Source organism: Trichophyton benhamiae (genome assembly GCF_000151125.1).
Source record: "Trichophyton benhamiae CBS 112371 chromosome Unknown contig01989.5, whole genome shotgun sequence".
NCBI lineage: Eukaryota > Fungi > Ascomycota > Eurotiomycetes > Onygenales > Arthrodermataceae > Trichophyton > Trichophyton benhamiae.
The window spans coordinates 1,369,869-1,385,784 of record NW_003315112.1 but is presented as its reverse complement, the minus strand read 5'-3'; the positions used below and the strand labels follow the sequence as shown (position 1 = coordinate 1,385,784).

The following is a 15,916-nucleotide window of genomic DNA, read 5'->3' as shown; positions in this document are numbered from 1 at the left end:
TCTCCTACCACTGGAAATCGCCCTCGTTCGAAGCTGTTGGCGGCGGTTGTTGGCTTGTAGAAGCGCAGGCCTGCGACGGGCGAAGATGAAGCTGGGAGGTCGCGAACTTCCCGATCGGGCATGGCGCGAGATGCGTGGATGCGTAAGTTAACGTAAGTAAAGGAAAAAAAGCACCGCCTCTTCGCTCGCCTGCAGGGAAGTAAATATGAACTAACTGGCCAGCGGACAACAACCAACAACGACCTCCCAACAGCGCCATCCTGCCCGGCCGGCTTCACTATGCCGTTTGATTAAGTCACTGCTCGAAGAGAAGAGGCATCCAATTCTGCTATTCAAGCGCTTCTCCTGTCTTTCTTTTGCCTACACCTAGAGCTGCTCTTTTAGGGGTGGGCGACTAGTGACTATGGTTTCGCCAGCTGTTCCAGAGTAAGTGTTGGCCAGCCGGCATGCGTTGAGCTATCACTCGTGATAATGCCATGATTGGGGCTGCTACAGATGGGTTTTGTTGACTGTATGCTAACGGGAATTGCATGAGACAGGCTTATCGAGGAAGACGATGCGCTCTACTCGTCCATAGATGCCCGCACGGAATCCCTACAGAACCTGAGAGAACTCGGACCCCCAGATCTCGTTCACCTAGTGAAGCAGTCCAAATCTGCTGCGAACACCCAGGTTAGATGCGCCGTTCCTAGCTCGTGGCAGCTATCCTTCAAGCGACTATTCTTTTTTGGGCTAACTGAGCGATTGGTGGCCTAGACCGGAGTATATCACCATGTAACGGGAATAGATGCGTCTTCATCAGCCAGCTTAGCGGCCTACGTGAACACTCTTACCTACTCGCCGATTGACAAGCAACATAAAGTGGTTGCGGGAATATACTGGTATATACTATATATCCATCAGTTATGGTCCCTCCGGTGTCGATACAAGCCGCTAACGTACGGGATAGCTGCTACAATGCGTTCTCTCATGTAGATATGAGGGTTGAGGTGAAGATCCCCGGAAGTCTGGAGAGCTATTGCATCGACGAGCGAGGGGACAAGCGTGTTGCAACTGAAGCGTTATGGCTGGAGACATTCGTGTGCGGCGTGCTAAGGTCCTACTCCTATGCGGACGACGGAAGCGGGGATGCCATCAAGAAGATCGTGGGCGTGAGACGGTTCAACCCGATCACCAACACGGAGATGGAACACAAATTCCTCGATGCGGCAGAAAGGCTCTTCTTCAACGGTTCGTTATCCTTCAAATATGTCATGAATAGTGTACAATTGGCTAACGGCGGACCTCCCCCTATTTTTTCTAGGCCGACAACTTAGTTCCGACCCTGAAACCCAAGTCCCCAACACAGTCACCAACCATCTTACCTCCGGCCTTTTAAAATACATCAATACAACGGGACGATATGTGTCTGGCATTAACCTGTTCGAGAAGCTCCGAGCACGAGAAGTAGAGGTATCATCTCTTCTTGCACGGGTTCTGATATCAGCCGATGAAGAGGTGCAGGCTGTTCGATTGATGCACGATGCTCTCAAGGATATACCCATGGACTATGCTCTGCTGGACTGCCAGGCTGCGTTCTGTCAAAGCAAAGGTGAGCATGAAATGGCGCTTGAGTGCGCCAAACGCAGCGTGACGGCGGCACCGAGCGAGTTTAGCTCCTGGATCCGGCTGGCGGAGGTATATGTGAGCCTTGAAAAGTGGAATCTGGCACTGTTGACCCTGAACTCTTGTCCGATGTTCAACTACCAGGACCGAGACTCACCGCGGATGCCTCAGCCAACCCGCGTCATCCTTCCTGTGCTTCCCGAAAGCCTGCTGGACGAGATTGATGAGGGCCAACCCAAAGAAGGCACTCCGCATGACATGGTGCATCCAACTCTACGAAAATTGCATGCAGGCAACTATCAGGGAACGTTTTTGAAGGCGTACAACCTGTTGACCAAGATTGCCGCAAGCATTGGATGGGATCAGCTCCTAAAGATCCGAAGCGAGGTGTTTGTCATGGAGGAAGAGTACAGGGTGGAACGACAGACGGCAACCCGACCAGGAAGCACCACTCACAATGCCAGCACAGTAGCCCTACATGACGGCGCAAGTCAGGCTACCAGGACAACCCAGGAAGACGGCGACGGCGACGGCGACGACGACGACGATGATGATGGTGACAAGTCTGAGAATGAGCAGGGAGCCTCGGAGCAAAATGGAGGTGAAGGCGGCGAACCCAAGCAGTCTTCTGAGCACCATGGGATCGAGAAACCCAACCAGACAGTTGCCTCAGAGGTAGTCAAGTCCGGCAACGACGATGTACGTTTTACTCTTTTTTTTTCCTTGACTTATATTGACAAAGATGAAGGTGAAACGCGATGCTAACTAGAACCAAATGCAGCAGGAAAACACCAATTCCACGTCCCAGTTCCACAACAAACGTCTGTGCGAGCGCTGGCTGGACAACCTGTTCATGGTGCTGTACGAAGATCTACGGGTGTACACCATCTGGCGGTCTGAAATGGCGCAGTCCCGGCAACAGTCCCTTGACTACAAGAAATCGCCTACCGAGTGGGAGATCCTCGGCGAGCTGGCCGAGCGACTGCACCACCTGCCCGAGGCCATCGAGGCGTACAAGTACTGTCTGTCTGTGCGGTTCTCGCCCAAGGCCTTACGGGGTATCTTGAAGATGTACGAGCGCCAGAACGATACGCGAGGCATGCTCAACGCCTTGATCAGGTTGATAGCCTGGCAGTACCGCTGGTACTCTGAGGTATGTCACCCCCCAGTCTCCTGCTATTCTAGGCTGTCTTGTATTGATTGGTGATGCTAACGTCGAGCAGTTCTCCCCGGACCTGCTGTACATCATCCGCAAGCTGATCGAGGAAGAGGGCGCGGTCAAAGTCCGCAGCATCGTGCAGGCGACCAACCTGCCTCAACCCATCCTCGATCTCACGCACCAATACTGCCAGCTCTGCGCGACGTTCCGAAGCAGCGGAAGCGACGGCTAGACTGCTTGCTTATAAACTCGTCTCTTTCCTTAAACTTATATGGATTGTATCTACGTGTCTGTCTATCTGCATGCATGAGTTACTTGCTCTATACATAGCATTAAATGCCATGATGTTCACTCTCATTGGCCGTGCAGCCTCAGGGCGCCAGAACGAACGAATAGTGACCGTATCCCAGGTACTTACGGGCTAATAGTGTACGCATATCGAACGGCAGGGGAGTGGGGCGATATAAATATAAAAAATTCATTTCTTTACATCCGTCCCGTAGTTTTTTATCGACTTTGGCGATGCCGTGAATAGGGGCTCTTGACGAAGTATGTAGACGGATAGCCCATCTACATGGCTCCCGAGTCTCAGCCCTACAGAATATACGATGATACCCCCCAGATAAACACAAACAAACACTCCTATTGTCCTCCTCTATCAAATACATTTCATAAATCAGCTTCAGGTTCAGTTTTCCCGATCACATTCTCGTACATGCCAGCGAGTTCGTTCTCACTCGTTGGCTTCTTCTTCTTCCTCTTCCTCTTCCTCTTCTCCGGCAGCAGCAGCTTTCTTGTCCGAGGCAGGCTTCTCAGCGACTTCATCGTCGTCTTCAGCATCGCCGTCCTTCTCCTCGTCGTCGCCTTCAGCCTCTTCCTCCTCGTCCTTCTCTTCTTCTCCTTGCTCCTGCTCCTCTTCCTCCTCTATTTCCTCCTCATCCTCTTCTTCGTCGTCAACAGGAGCCTTCTTAGCAGCTGCTGCTCGACCAGTCTTGCGTCGTTTAGCCGATGCTGCACCGCGTTAGCATCCCATCACGTCCCGAGGAGCAGCCATCCTGTACAAGGTAAGAAAGTCAAACTCACGCTCTGGTTCCTCAGCAGGCTCCTCGTCTTCGTTCTCCTCCGACTCCTCTTCGCCTTCAAAGTCAGACTCATCGTCGAACCTAGCACCAACGTCAGCATCAGCCTCGCCATCAACAACCATCTCGCAAAAACAGCTAAGACGCGACTTACTCTTCCTCCTCCTCCTCGTCACTCTGGTCGCTAGGAAGAGCCTGGAGCTCCTCTTCCTCGCCGGCTTCCTGTCGTCTCTTGCGCGTGGTCATTGTGGGTCGTCGCCGTCGTCAATTGAGGGATGCGATCAAGCGAGTAAGTGGTGAGGTGGTTTATCTACAGCTATCGCCTGTCAGCTCAGCCAGATCTAAGTATCACCAACTGGACGAGCAAGCCCACGTCAACGTACCCGTGTATCAGCGTGTCGGAGGCGCAGGACGCAGAGCAGGAGGCGAGTTCAGGTCAGGCGAAAGGAGAGAGAGAGAGGAAAAAGACGAAAAGCAGCGCGATCGAAGGCGAAGAAGCAGGCCAGGTCGGGCGCCGTGACAAGACGTGACGCCGCATCCCCGTATCGGCCGTGACGCTGCCTGGTATTGAAAGTAAACACTCAGGACGCTGCAGGCCGGCTCCAGCGCCCTGCGCCCAATGGCTGCGGCATGCTGGGCTGGTTAAATATGATGCGTAACAAACGCCTGCAGGCCCAGCTGGGGTAGCATTAGGTATCTTCGGTGCTGCGGATGCGTGCGAGGATACTTGAAGCTACCAGGGGCTGTCACAGATACCATCCTGTAATCTATCTTGTAATCGCGATACCATTCATACCATGCAAACAACAACAACAGACAATTATAGAGAGTGTGTGTGTTTGTGTAGAGAGAGAGGGTAAAGAGACGCCTGGCTGGCCTCGTATGATCCCAGGATGAGCTGACGGACGCCTATAAGCGTGATCTCTTGGTAGTAGCTGGTATCCCTGTAGGTAGCTGGCAAGCTGGCGGTCTTTCGCTGCCAGATAAACAGACACCTTGAGAGAGAGCGGGCATGAGGAGGGCAAGACGGCCAGCAACACACCAGGCGGTTGCTCCATATCGGCTATTAACCCATCTATCTATCTACAGAGTACTAGTTTCCGGGCTTTCCATCCGTCAGTCGGCCGTTTTTTGGGTGGCTGGTGGGTGGTCTATCAATGTTGTTTTGATTATTTGGTAGTTTTGGTGGAAATAATTAAATTTGATAAAAAATGCAAAAATATATTTTGATATCAGCAATTTCGTCCGACCCTCCACCACTACAGCGTGACACGGAGTAATTGCATATATACCATGTCTATAGAGTATATCTGATTTATTCTAGGATGTAAATCACCCAAGGTACTGGAGAGTTCGCCGTGGTGGGTGTTTGCTGCTGCGGCACCGTAGCTACATATTGATCAACCGTGGTATATCATGCTACATCAACAGACCACGGAGTTTCATCGGAGTCTACAATACCCACGCCGACAGATATATGGACGTCTGATATATTCCAGCAGTAATAACGGTGATAAGGCAATAGCTGTCAACGACATGTGTTGCCGAAGAACTTCCGCCCCTATTAGATGCCAATGCCAATTTAAACACTTCTCCACGCTGTGCCTGACGCGTTCATGGAGGCCAGCAGATAGGCTATTGCTTGACTTTGCTCGCCGGGACGTTGCCACGGCCCAGCTCCAGTCTGATGGGACGGCTATTACATCAAGCGTGTCACGTCGGCAGTCTAATTTGGACCCTTCGAGACTGACTCATGTATGGAGAAGTGGGATATCAAATCAGTTCAATTAGGGGGGGGTACCCTTCTAGCTATATACTATATTATTGCCTATATGACCCAGCTGATCAATAGATCATCAAACAGATCGCAAGCTACCTGTTGCTGTTGCCCCTCTCCCGGATCTTCTGCATGTGCATCTCGAACCGCTGCCGGCGCCAGCTGCAGGTCCCCCTGAAGTCACAGGACTGACACTTCCAAGCCTGCGAGTCGGGGATGGCGTGAGCAGGCCGTCGGCCGTGCCACCAGGCCAAGCCCTCGATCAGATAGGGGTAGAGCGAGTCCGGGTCGAAGATGAACGAGCGTGTGCCTAGTTGTGTGTAGTTGTGGCTGTGGGTTTCTGACGGGGTGGGCGTGTTTGATCCTGATTCTGCATCAGTTGGTACCTCTTCTTTTGATTCTGTATTTTCTGGCTCCCTTTCCGTGTCTGCGGTTGGTCTGTCCTGAGCCATGTATGACACTGTTAGTATAGGCGATAGCAGCGTCACCTGGTTATCCCCTGCAGCAGTAGAAGTAGACGTAGAGGTAGAAGCAGACGTAGATGGCCGTAAAAAGGTCAGTCTGAGATTCTCCTTGAGCAGATCCCACAGATTCGACAGCGAGTTATGATTCAGTAGCACCGTCAGCGAATCCAGTCTATCACCGATGGAACTAGCATCTCCATCCCCTCCTTCGTCGGGCCTCGATTGACTCCACGAACAAGCCTCGTTCTCAAAGTAATCGTCGTTGATGCTGCCGACCTGCGCCAGAAAGGCGTCCGACAGCGGGGCATGAGGCTTCAGCCCATACCTCTCCGCAATATCAAACACGCTGACATCCTCTGATTCCACCATGCGGGTCAAGAAATGGTAATAAAGCTGTAACTGGATGCGCGCAGGCCTGAAAGAAGGCGAGTCAAGCGCAGGTAGCCTCGTACCGGTCCTCGCCGCATCTCTCGTCTTGACTTCAGTAATATATATACCCCCTTCCTCGCACAGTGGTATAATATTCTGCCCGATGTGCTCGAACGCCCATCCAGCGCGCGTGTTATGCAGTCGTTTAGTCGAGCGGACCCCAGAGTACGGCGCGGGCAAGGGATGCAGATCAGCATGTGTAGTAGGGCGGTCGCGAGAGAGACAATCGATCACGCCCGTCACGATCTCCCCGTCTAGCATCCCCCAGACCTCCATTTCGCGTGTGATACCGGTATCTCGCAGCGTGCGAAGGGCGTATATCACGTTCCAGATGCGCAGGGCCCAGGCGTCTTCCTTGCTGAGCACGGTCACGGGCACGGAGGTGTGTACTTCGTTCTCGAGCTTCTGGTGGACGACTGTGCCGCGCTTCATGGCGGGCGTGGTCTGCTTGGGCCCGTGGAGGAGGGTATATGTGTACTGCAGCTCGCACCAGGCCGGGGAGACGAGGTCGGAGACTGACAGGCCTTTCATGGGGGGTCGTCTGAAGCGTTCGAGGGGTGTGCGAGAGTCTTTCTCTTCACAGACATCACTGTCTCTGTCTCTATCTCCATTGTTCCCATCTGCATTGTCTTTATCTGCGTCTTTGGGTTGGTCTAGTTGTATGGGGTTGCGGGCTGCTGCAGAGCGCTGTTAGTTTAGCCAGGCCAAGTCAGTAAAGAGTTAGAGAAGATAGAGAAATCGCCTTACTAGTCTGATGCTGATGTTCCTGGTCCGGGATGCTATCGTCGTCCGGGAGAAAGGTCTCCTCCAGCGCCAGACGCAGGTATTCATGGTCTTCTATGTCTGGGGCGGCCTGGTGATGATGCTGGCTCGAGGCTGTAGCAGAGGATGCCGGCTTATCGGCGACGGAGGCGATAAGGTCGGCGAGCAGGAGAGCCTCGTCGGGCGAGATGTCGAGCTCCGACTCGCTGGCGGAGAGACTGTGGCTGTCATCGCTTGTCCAGCCCTCGAGGAAGTCGAAGGAGGAGGACGACATAGATAGCAGAGTTGAGTTGATGAACGAGAGAAGGAGATGTTGCTGCCTGCCGAGCTACCAACTCTATGCAACCATCTATATACCCATCTATATACCAATCTATATACAGCCAAAAAAAATATATACGAAAAGAGATCTAAAAGAATGTCTAGACAGTGACTTTCCCACGGACGAGTTCTCTCTCCCTAACTTCCTTTGCAGCAAGCTGGTTCAGCCAGGAGAGATAGGTCTGCCACCCCAGTGCGATAGTGCCCGCGAATATGGCCCTGAACGCCGGATCGATGTACAGAAACATAAACGCCGACACGGCCGGCCAGATCTTCGCGCTGTTGACGATGCTGACGGGCAGGGTTACTTGCAGACGCTGGAGGGTTTCCGCCCAGCTGGCGCCGGACAGCAGCGACTGGGCGGAGAAGAAGTAGACGTTGAAGAGGGGCGCGTAGATGACCTGCGAGAGGACGACTTTGGTTGCTATCGAGAGGAACTTGGAGGCGTAGTTGAAGTTGTTGTGGACGAACATGAACCTGTCACTACTGTCAACGGATGATCTTCTCATAGGATATTCTCGTAGGATAATGTTCAGATCTCAGTAGTATGTAGGATAGAGCGGTGCTGTATAGATGATGTTGGATGATGTTGGAGATAGTAGGCTCACCATGTGTAGCTGGGAATAGCCACGAACCCGCCAATGCTGACATGCCGCAGAGTGCGCACGGGATCGTACTTTTCTAGAATCCCCTTCGCTGCCTCTGCGTTATCTCCTGATTGTGTCTTTTGCTGGTCATCGTGAGTGGTGTCGTTGGTGATCCAGGGGACGAGCAGCTGGGCGCTAAAGTCGGAGAGAAGGAAGATGACGACGGTGCTGAAGAACTGCGTCCAGTAGGGTCTTTTCTTCTGCTTGTCGCCGTACCAGAGCAGGGCGCGGCCGAGGGAGGAAGCCTGGATGCGTGAGAAGGCGGTTGACAATACCGTAGATGAAGTCGAAGTCGAAGTTGAAGTCGGAGTGATAGTGGTAGTAGTGGTAGGGAGAGTGGATGGCTTGGGCTTTGCGAGGGAGGAGGAGGAGGTGAAGGCGCGCGAGTGACGGAGCGCCAGGAGACGAGGACGCAGCATCTCAAGGGCACTGCAGCATCAGAATCAGTATCATTGTCGCTATCTCTATACACTGTTGTCTAGTGTTGTCTATATTGTCTGGTGGTTATACTGTGGTTATCGTGGTGATGCTGATGACTGGTGAAAAATCTACCGAAACGAGCCGAGTCAGCCGCATCGCCCCATGACTGACCGACCGACCGACTGACACGACCACGACGCGAAGAATAACAAGAGAAAAATAGCAAAAAAAGGTAGACGTAAAGTGAGTCGATTAAGATCAAGCTACGTCCTCAGCCTTGCAGCTGGATATTATACACATAAGGTAGTTTTAAAGAGAAAATAACATGATGAAAACGCCTCTGACCAAACCCATGTCCGAGCCTCGATAGTGGTTAAAAAAGAGCAAGAGAGCAAGAGAGAAGAAAAACATGAACCCCCAGACCGTGTGTCGTTAAAAAAAGAAGGATGGCGCGAGTGCTCTAAGAACGCTCACCACGCAGACGGCGGGCGAGGTGGATGTCCTTCTGCTGGATGGTGACACGGCGGGCGTGGATGGCGCAGAGGTTGGTGTCTTCGAAGAGGGAGACGAGGTAGGCCTCGACGGACTCCTGGAGGGCGCCGATGGCAGAGGACTGGAAGCGCAGGTCGGTCTTGAAGTCCTGGGAGATTTCACGGACGAGACGCTGGAAGGGGAGCTTGCGGATGAGCAGCTCGGTGGACTTTTGGTAGCGACGGATTTCACGCAGAGCGACGGTTCCTATTTTATTGTGTTAGAAAAGACAGCTCGAGGTTAAAGATTGACGAGTGATGGCATCTACCTGGCTTGTAGCGACGGGACTTCTTGACACCGCCGGTGGTTGGGGCGGCCTTGCGGGCGGCCTTGGAAGCGATGTGCTTACGGGGGACCTTGCCACCGGTGGATTTACCTGGACACAGTCAGAAACGCGACAGAGCGAGAGGGAGAGGTGAGGAGTGAGGATGACGTACGGGCAGTCTGCTTGGTTCTGGCCATTTTGATAGATCGAGAGAGCTGACTGAGAGTCTTGAGAAGAGTTGTTTGATGAGAAGATGAAGATGAAGCTGCTTGTTGATGAAGAGAGATGCTTCGTGATGAAGATGCTTCTTGATGTCTTGCTGGTGAAGAGAAGAAGTTGAGGGGAAGAAGCGAAAGGCGGAAAAGGCGAAGATATTTGTAGGGGCGGCGGCTTGGCAGGCGTGCTTAGCTAAGCAGGGTTGATCTGGCGAGCGAGAAGTTGATCTGGAGAGGCCAGCGGCAGCCAGAAGACGGAGATTGCGCGTGATCCAGCGGTGATCCAGCAGCGAAAGGCGCAGGGCAGTGAAGCCAGGGCAGGATCACTCACTTGGCCCTTGATCTGCCACTTTTCAGCTGCTGGCTCCCCTCGCATCAGCGTCCTGGCGGCCCTTCGCTGGGCTGTCTAGATCAGAACTCGCGCTCTGCTGGTTGATCTGCTTAGTGATCCTGATCCTCGACGCTGATTGGCTGATCCCCAGATCACGCCCGACGCGCCGAAAGTAGAAAAGCTCTCGACTTCTTCGCTTCTTCAACTTCAACTTCATAACAACAACTACACTACAACTACTACATCTACTACATCTACATCTACTCTCAGTCAAGAGTCAAGTCAAGTCAAGTCTCTACTCTAAACTTCCACTTCTACATCTACTCTATTCATCATGACTGGACGTAAGTGTCTCTACTCTGCTTGAAGTGAGTGAGTGAGCCAGGCTAACGACCTGTAGGAGGCAAGGGAGGAAAGGGACTCGGCAAGGGCGGTGCCAAACGCCATCGCAAGATCCTCCGCGACAACATCCACGGCATCACCAAGCCTGCCATCCGCCGTCTCGCCCGCCGTGGTGGTGTCAAGCGTATCTCCGCCATGATCTACGGCGAGACCCGCAACGTGCTCAAGTCCTTCCTCGAGGGCGTCATCCGCGACGCCGTCACCTACACCGAGCACGCCAAGCGCAAGACAGTCACCTCTCTCGATGTCGTCTACGCTCTCAAGCGCCAGGGCCGTACGTTTCCCTTATTACCGTTCTTATTTTCTTATACTAATAACACCCTCTAGGCACCCTTTATGGTTTCGGTGGTTAGACGCTTTTACGACTGGGTTTCTTTCTTCGGGGTTCATCGGTTAAGGGGTTCTGCTTTTTCTGTTCTGTTCTGTTCTTAATGGAGTCTGTATCATATCATACTCATGACTGCTGGCATTGCCAATGAATACTTCTTCAACTTCATCTTCAGCTTCACCTTCGCTTCATCGACCTCTCTCTATCTCTCTCTCGCTTACCTGAGATTAAGTGAATTGCTTTTTCCGCTCGACTGGCTGGTCATCCCTCCATCCACGGCCACGGTGTAACGCAGCATCCACACTCAACCTGCAACTTTCCTCTCTTTTTCCCTTCTGCACTTCTCTTCTCCCTGCCTCTTCTTTTTCTTGACCTCTTTTCATATACTTCCTTCGTCCATCACCGGTGATGTCCCTCGTTTGATTGAGTCCCTCGCTCTTCTCGTCCACGCTCGTTTCACGCTGTTTCAGGAGCCGTTTCAACCTCGCCTTTTGCGCACCTGGTGGAGTGCCGGGTGGCTCGCCTTTTTTTCGTCTCTTTTAATCTAATTCCCTGTCCGTCGCTGAGCAGACCAGACTTTATAAGGCTCTCTCTTTCTTCCGTCTTTCAGGTAAAGTAACGATAGTCAGTCAGCAGTAGCAACGAAGTGAAGAGAGAGAAACCAAGAGCCATGATGCAGCCCCGTTCGGCGTCGAGAGGCAGCCAGTATATCCGCGGCACTCGCCCCAGAGACCGCCAGCAGCAGCTCCAGCAACTCCCGCCCTTGCATACCCAACACCAACAACAACAACAACAGGATAGCAAGAGATACTACAGTCCGCAGCAGCAGCAGCAGCAGTACCAGGCCTATCCGGGCCCTGCATCTGCGTCTCCAGACGTGCCCGAGGACGAGGAGCCCGTCTACTTGCCCTCCATCGGCAACTTCCAGTCGCTGCACTCGCTGGTCAACAACCTCCCGCAGTTCGATACCACCACCACTACAACTGCATCGCCAACATCATCAACATCAACATCGACAAACCCCTGGGCCGAGAGCTTCTCCTTTCCAAACGGCCGGCCGCTTGCCTCTCGCACCCGACACCTGAATCCCGTTGATAGACCCTTTTCCGTCGCGGTAGGCGGACACCCCCAGCAGCCCCAGCCCCAGTCCCAGTCCCAGTCCGCCGCCTCCTATGCTCCGGCTCCCCGGTCCACCGCTGCAAGGCCCATGTCCACCGCGGCCGCCAGGAACGAGCCCTACCGCCATGCATACTCGGCCTCCTCGGTGCCGTTGGCGGCGGCTTCGGCTTCGGCGGCCTCCTCCTCGGACGCGGCCTCCATCGAGAGACAGGCCTACCAGGCTGTCTCCGCCGTCAGGCGCTCTCCTGGATCGCTGCTCAGAAAGGAGTCCTACCATGCAGCATACCCTACCGCTGGCCCTGTTACTACTACTCCTGCTACGACTTCTCCTATCACTTCTGTGAATGCTAGTACTACGACTTCTGCGAATGCTACGGCTGCTTCGACGGCTACGTCGGCCTCTGGGTCGTCTTCAAGCTCGTCCAGTCTGACGTCCGTCCATCAGATTCCACAGCCAACCAGGAGGCCTCCCCCTGTCCCTGTCCAGCCGCCGGCGTCAACACAGAGTCCCTCGTACCATGCATACTCTGGCTCCAGTCTCGTCGCATCAAATAGTTCGTCCAGCTTGGACAAACAGGGCCAGCAGACTACTTCGTCTACTTCTACTACATCTTCTACTTCTTCTACTGTTGCAAGGCCCATGTCTGCTGCTCCCGGTGGCCCTAAGACATATCATGCTTACTCGGCCAACCCGTCTGCCTCGGCCAGTACCTCCAGTCTCCCTCGAGCTGATTCCGCAGCATCTACTCGCAGAACTCTTCCCTCGGCTGTCAGAAGTCACTCTTACTACGGCACTGGCTCTCCCGCTACTCCTCCTGCTGCCGCCGGCGTTGCTACAAACCCAATGGCTTCATCAAGTACCTCCAGTCTCGACCGCCAGGTTCATCAATCCACCGCCCACAGATCCGCCTCAGTTGCTGCTGCTAGGCCCCGTCCCACTACTTCTGGTTCTGCAGCCGTAGCCAGACGAGCTACCTCCAACGCAGCCGCAATGCCCCGGCCAGCGTCAGCAGTAGCAGTCAGGTCGCAATCCTACAACACCCCAGGCGGCACCCCAGCAGCCTCAGACATGGCCCGTCGAAACACCATGGTCTTCGATTCCGATCTCACCAGGAACAAGAACCCGCAGCCAAACCCGCCCCTGATACCCCTGCAGCAGATGCAGGCGGCTCCGGCTCCCGCTTCCACAGCGTCACCATCGTCTGCAGAACAGGCATCTAAACAGCCCCGGTTCTACGCTCTCTTGCGTGCCTCCATGGTTGTGCCAGACACAGTCCAGATTGCTACCGTCGAGGAAGAAACTACTGCCATACGCCAGCGATCTGTCTACGGCCCTCAGCCTCGGCCGCGCTCCAGCAGGCGCTCCCAATGGCCCAGAGCATCCTCTCGCTTGTTCACCGGAAGTTCCATGACGGATATCACTGATAAAGACGAGGCACACCCTCAAACTGATGCCGTTGTTGTTGAGAGTCGGGCCTCGATGTCTTGTCCTTCGCTTGTGCCTACCTCGAACCTCGCGTCTGCTTCCTCCACCACGCTCTCTACCCCCAAGACCAGCGGAGAGGACTACAAGTCGCAGTACCGCAAGACCAAATCGTTTCCTCTCGAGGAGGCAAGTGGCACTACAACGCCAACTCCTGCCGAAGCCCAATCCCAAGTCAAGGCATCTGGTTCAGCTTCTGCTCCTACCCCCGAGGCACCTCCAGCTCCTACTTCTAAACCACCAGCAAAACCACCATCCATGTCTCGAACAGTGACAGCACCAGCTGACTTCCAACAGCCCCAAGCTCGCAAACTCATCAAGCGAAATCCGTCTGCTCCCAAACCACGACCAAATTCCCGTGTTGCGCAGACCTCCCGCTCCATGTCCCTGGTCGGTACCCCCCGCCTGCCTACCTCAGGGGCATCCTCCCCTCCCCCTCTACCACGCGCAATGTCAGTGCACATTCCGTCTCCTGCCACGGCTCAGGGACAGGCAGCAGATCGGTCCAAGAAGCCTCGTCTGACATCCTTGTGGTCCGGTTTATTCCGCCTGCGTGTATCAAGTTGAACGGCCTCCTTTTTCAGCATTCTCCCTTTTTTTTTTTTTTTTTTTTCGTCTTCTTTTTCTATATACCAGTGCAAAGCACATTTTCATTCTCACTATATTCGGGTCGATATCTATCCCCGTTCTATTCATCTCTATCTACGTTTCTTGGTTACTCCATTTCGGCTTCTATCTATTTTATTTACCTTTTCCCGCTTGATGCGTTTTTTCAGCTGGTTTCCGCGATTCCGCTCCTTAATATATTTTACTTCCCGCGCATATTGCATCACATACATCAAGTCCTTCCTTTGCGTTTCCTTTTCTTTGCTCTTGCTTTTCTCTTCTTGGGTTTCCCCCCTTTCCCACTGGCATGGGATGGGACGGGACTCACTAACTAACAAACAAAAAAACATACAAAATTGATACTGAACCCGACGGACCGGATCCCGTCTACCATCTATCTATCATCTATCTATACAGCTAATATGTGTGAATTGGAGGTACTAGTCGTATCTATTCTGCCTATTTATATGTTTGGTTCTTGCTCTTTCTTGGTTGCCTGCTGCGTTTCGGGTGCCCTTTTGCATGTTTTGAATTGAATTGAATTGATTGGTTTTTTGAGCCGTTGGTGGCTCAATATGGATTATCTATCTCTCTGTAGGAATAAAAGTGAATGAATGAATATTGGTTTCGGTTTCAATACTCTACTACTTCTCAATAATAGCATGTTATAAACTTAGGCTTTGACAATTTGATATCCATATCCCACCATCAGCAAATGCCTCAATTGATATCACCAGATGATCAACTCCAACCCCACAACAAGTACGACCCTTACATACCCCTGATTTGCACCTTTGCACCATCGGGATTTGGTTTTATTTGCACGTACATTTTGTTATGCCTGACGTTCGCCGTAGGATCGATCGGCTCGAGCGTTGAAACGACGTGTCAAAATGCATAATTCTAACGCACTGAATATCAAGTCCACACTCCACACTCTTTACACCCTTCACCCCCCCCCTGCTTGTAAGTATGTATCTGATATGCATGCCGTATGCGTCGATCGACAGACATAACTGACACATATATGCAGAATATCACATACACCGAATTCATGGATGGATGGATGAAAACGACTGCCAGCATCCTACCATCCATCCATACCACGAAATACCCATGAATGCTAGGATGAAGCTTGTTTTCGGGCCCGAGATATCACCGCAAATCAAGCATGGTTGTATATCGCGAGTTTGCACGTCAGGAGATGCTGGGCTTTATGCAGGGCATGTCATAAGATGCGCTTTTTACGACGTCATATCAGCAACGCTTACGGGAGCGGTGAACACGCTCCTGTATCGTCTATGGTCTATACTTCGTATACACTTCGCTCATATCGAATCTGAGATGGGATACATACACGAAGAGCGATTCGACATGGATGCAACGCCCAATTTTTATTTTATTTTTTTGCCGGGAAGGAATATCGGTGAACAAGCATAGACACGCATCCATCGGTTTTGCAGGATGGGATAGTTAACTAGTTATGTCTGCTTATCTTCATCCCGCGCCAAAACACCCAAACCAAACAAACACGCCGGCCGGTCATAGCGGACCATCCTTGTTAACTAACTTGTTAACTATCCCATCGCCAGGCCAGACCAGGACGGATTTGAGTTGTCCATGATCGTTGGGACTAAATATTGACGTCGGCTGTTTCTCCCAGGCCCGATGTCGCCATTCAGACCAGACCGTATTTGCAGAGACGGTGAAATCCTTCGTATTTGCTGCGGGAAGCGCCTGCAGCTTCCAGATTCATCCGTTCTCGTCTGGCGGTTAGTTAGGCAGTTAAGTAGGGTCAGGTATCAAGAGATCCCATATGACTCGAGAACGGGGGCCAGGGCTGTTTGGCTGCAGACTACCCTCTGACAAATGACACCCAACTGCATCACTCGCTGCATGGCTGGGGGGGGGGAGGTCCAATGGCCAATCTCCAAGGAGATCGAGCGATCGATCGGAGGCCATACCCGAAAGGA

General features: G+C 52.8%; 7 protein-coding genes across 7 annotated transcripts; 4 read left to right on the top strand and 3 right to left on the bottom strand.

Moving 5' to 3' along the window:
* Positions 1 to 977: 977 nt before the first annotated feature.
* Positions 978 to 2,996, top strand: ARB_05196 (uncharacterized protein; the record flags this gene model as incomplete). The annotated part of the gene is made up of 4 exons (XM_003016856.1): positions 978 to 1,230; positions 1,304 to 2,304; positions 2,375 to 2,758; positions 2,829 to 2,996. The coding sequence occupies 4 exons, from the start codon at positions 978 to 980 to the stop codon at positions 2,994 to 2,996; spliced, it is 1,806 nt and encodes a 601-aa protein (XP_003016902.1).
* A 501-nt stretch (positions 2,997 to 3,497) lies between these two features.
* Positions 3,498 to 4,089, bottom strand: ARB_05195 (conserved glutamic acid-rich protein; the record flags this gene model as incomplete). Its single annotated transcript, XM_003016855.1, has 3 exons — positions 3,498 to 3,775; positions 3,848 to 3,927; positions 3,998 to 4,089. 3 exons carry the CDS (start codon positions 4,087 to 4,089, stop codon positions 3,498 to 3,500), a joined length of 450 nt encoding a protein of 149 aa, XP_003016901.1.
* Positions 4,090 to 5,715: 1,626 nt separating this feature from the next.
* Positions 5,716 to 8,662, bottom strand: ARB_05194 (uncharacterized protein; the record flags this gene model as incomplete). The annotated part of the gene is made up of 4 exons (XM_003016854.1): positions 5,716 to 7,190; positions 7,261 to 7,603; positions 7,740 to 8,079; positions 8,274 to 8,662. The coding sequence occupies 4 exons, from the start codon at positions 8,660 to 8,662 to the stop codon at positions 5,716 to 5,718; spliced, it is 2,547 nt and encodes an 848-aa protein (XP_003016900.1).
* Positions 8,663 to 9,123: 461 nt separating this feature from the next.
* On the bottom strand, positions 9,124 to 10,050 carry ARB_05193 (centromere protein Cse4, putative; the record flags this gene model as incomplete). The annotated part of the gene is made up of 4 exons (XM_003016853.1): positions 9,124 to 9,401; positions 9,463 to 9,523; positions 9,571 to 9,867; positions 10,006 to 10,050. The coding sequence occupies 4 exons, from the start codon at positions 10,048 to 10,050 to the stop codon at positions 9,124 to 9,126; spliced, it is 681 nt and encodes a 226-aa protein (XP_003016899.1).
* A 289-nt stretch (positions 10,051 to 10,339) lies between these two features.
* ARB_05192 (uncharacterized protein) lies at positions 10,340 to 10,734 on the top strand (the record flags this gene model as incomplete). The annotated part of the gene is made up of 2 exons (XM_003016852.1): positions 10,340 to 10,349; positions 10,406 to 10,734. 2 exons carry the CDS (start codon positions 10,340 to 10,342, stop codon positions 10,732 to 10,734), a joined length of 339 nt encoding a protein of 112 aa, XP_003016898.1.
* Positions 10,735 to 10,863: 129 nt separating this feature from the next.
* On the top strand, positions 10,864 to 11,025 carry ARB_05191 (uncharacterized protein; the record flags this gene model as incomplete). The annotated part of the gene is made up of 1 exon (XM_003016851.1): positions 10,864 to 11,025. One exon carries the CDS (start codon positions 10,864 to 10,866, stop codon positions 11,023 to 11,025), a length of 162 nt encoding a protein of 53 aa, XP_003016897.1.
* Positions 11,026 to 11,408: 383 nt separating this feature from the next.
* Positions 11,409 to 13,904, top strand: ARB_05190 (uncharacterized protein; the record flags this gene model as incomplete). The annotated part of the gene is made up of 1 exon (XM_003016850.1): positions 11,409 to 13,904. The coding sequence occupies one exon, from the start codon at positions 11,409 to 11,411 to the stop codon at positions 13,902 to 13,904; it is 2,496 nt and encodes an 831-aa protein (XP_003016896.1).
* Positions 13,905 to 15,916: the final 2,012 nt, after the last annotated feature.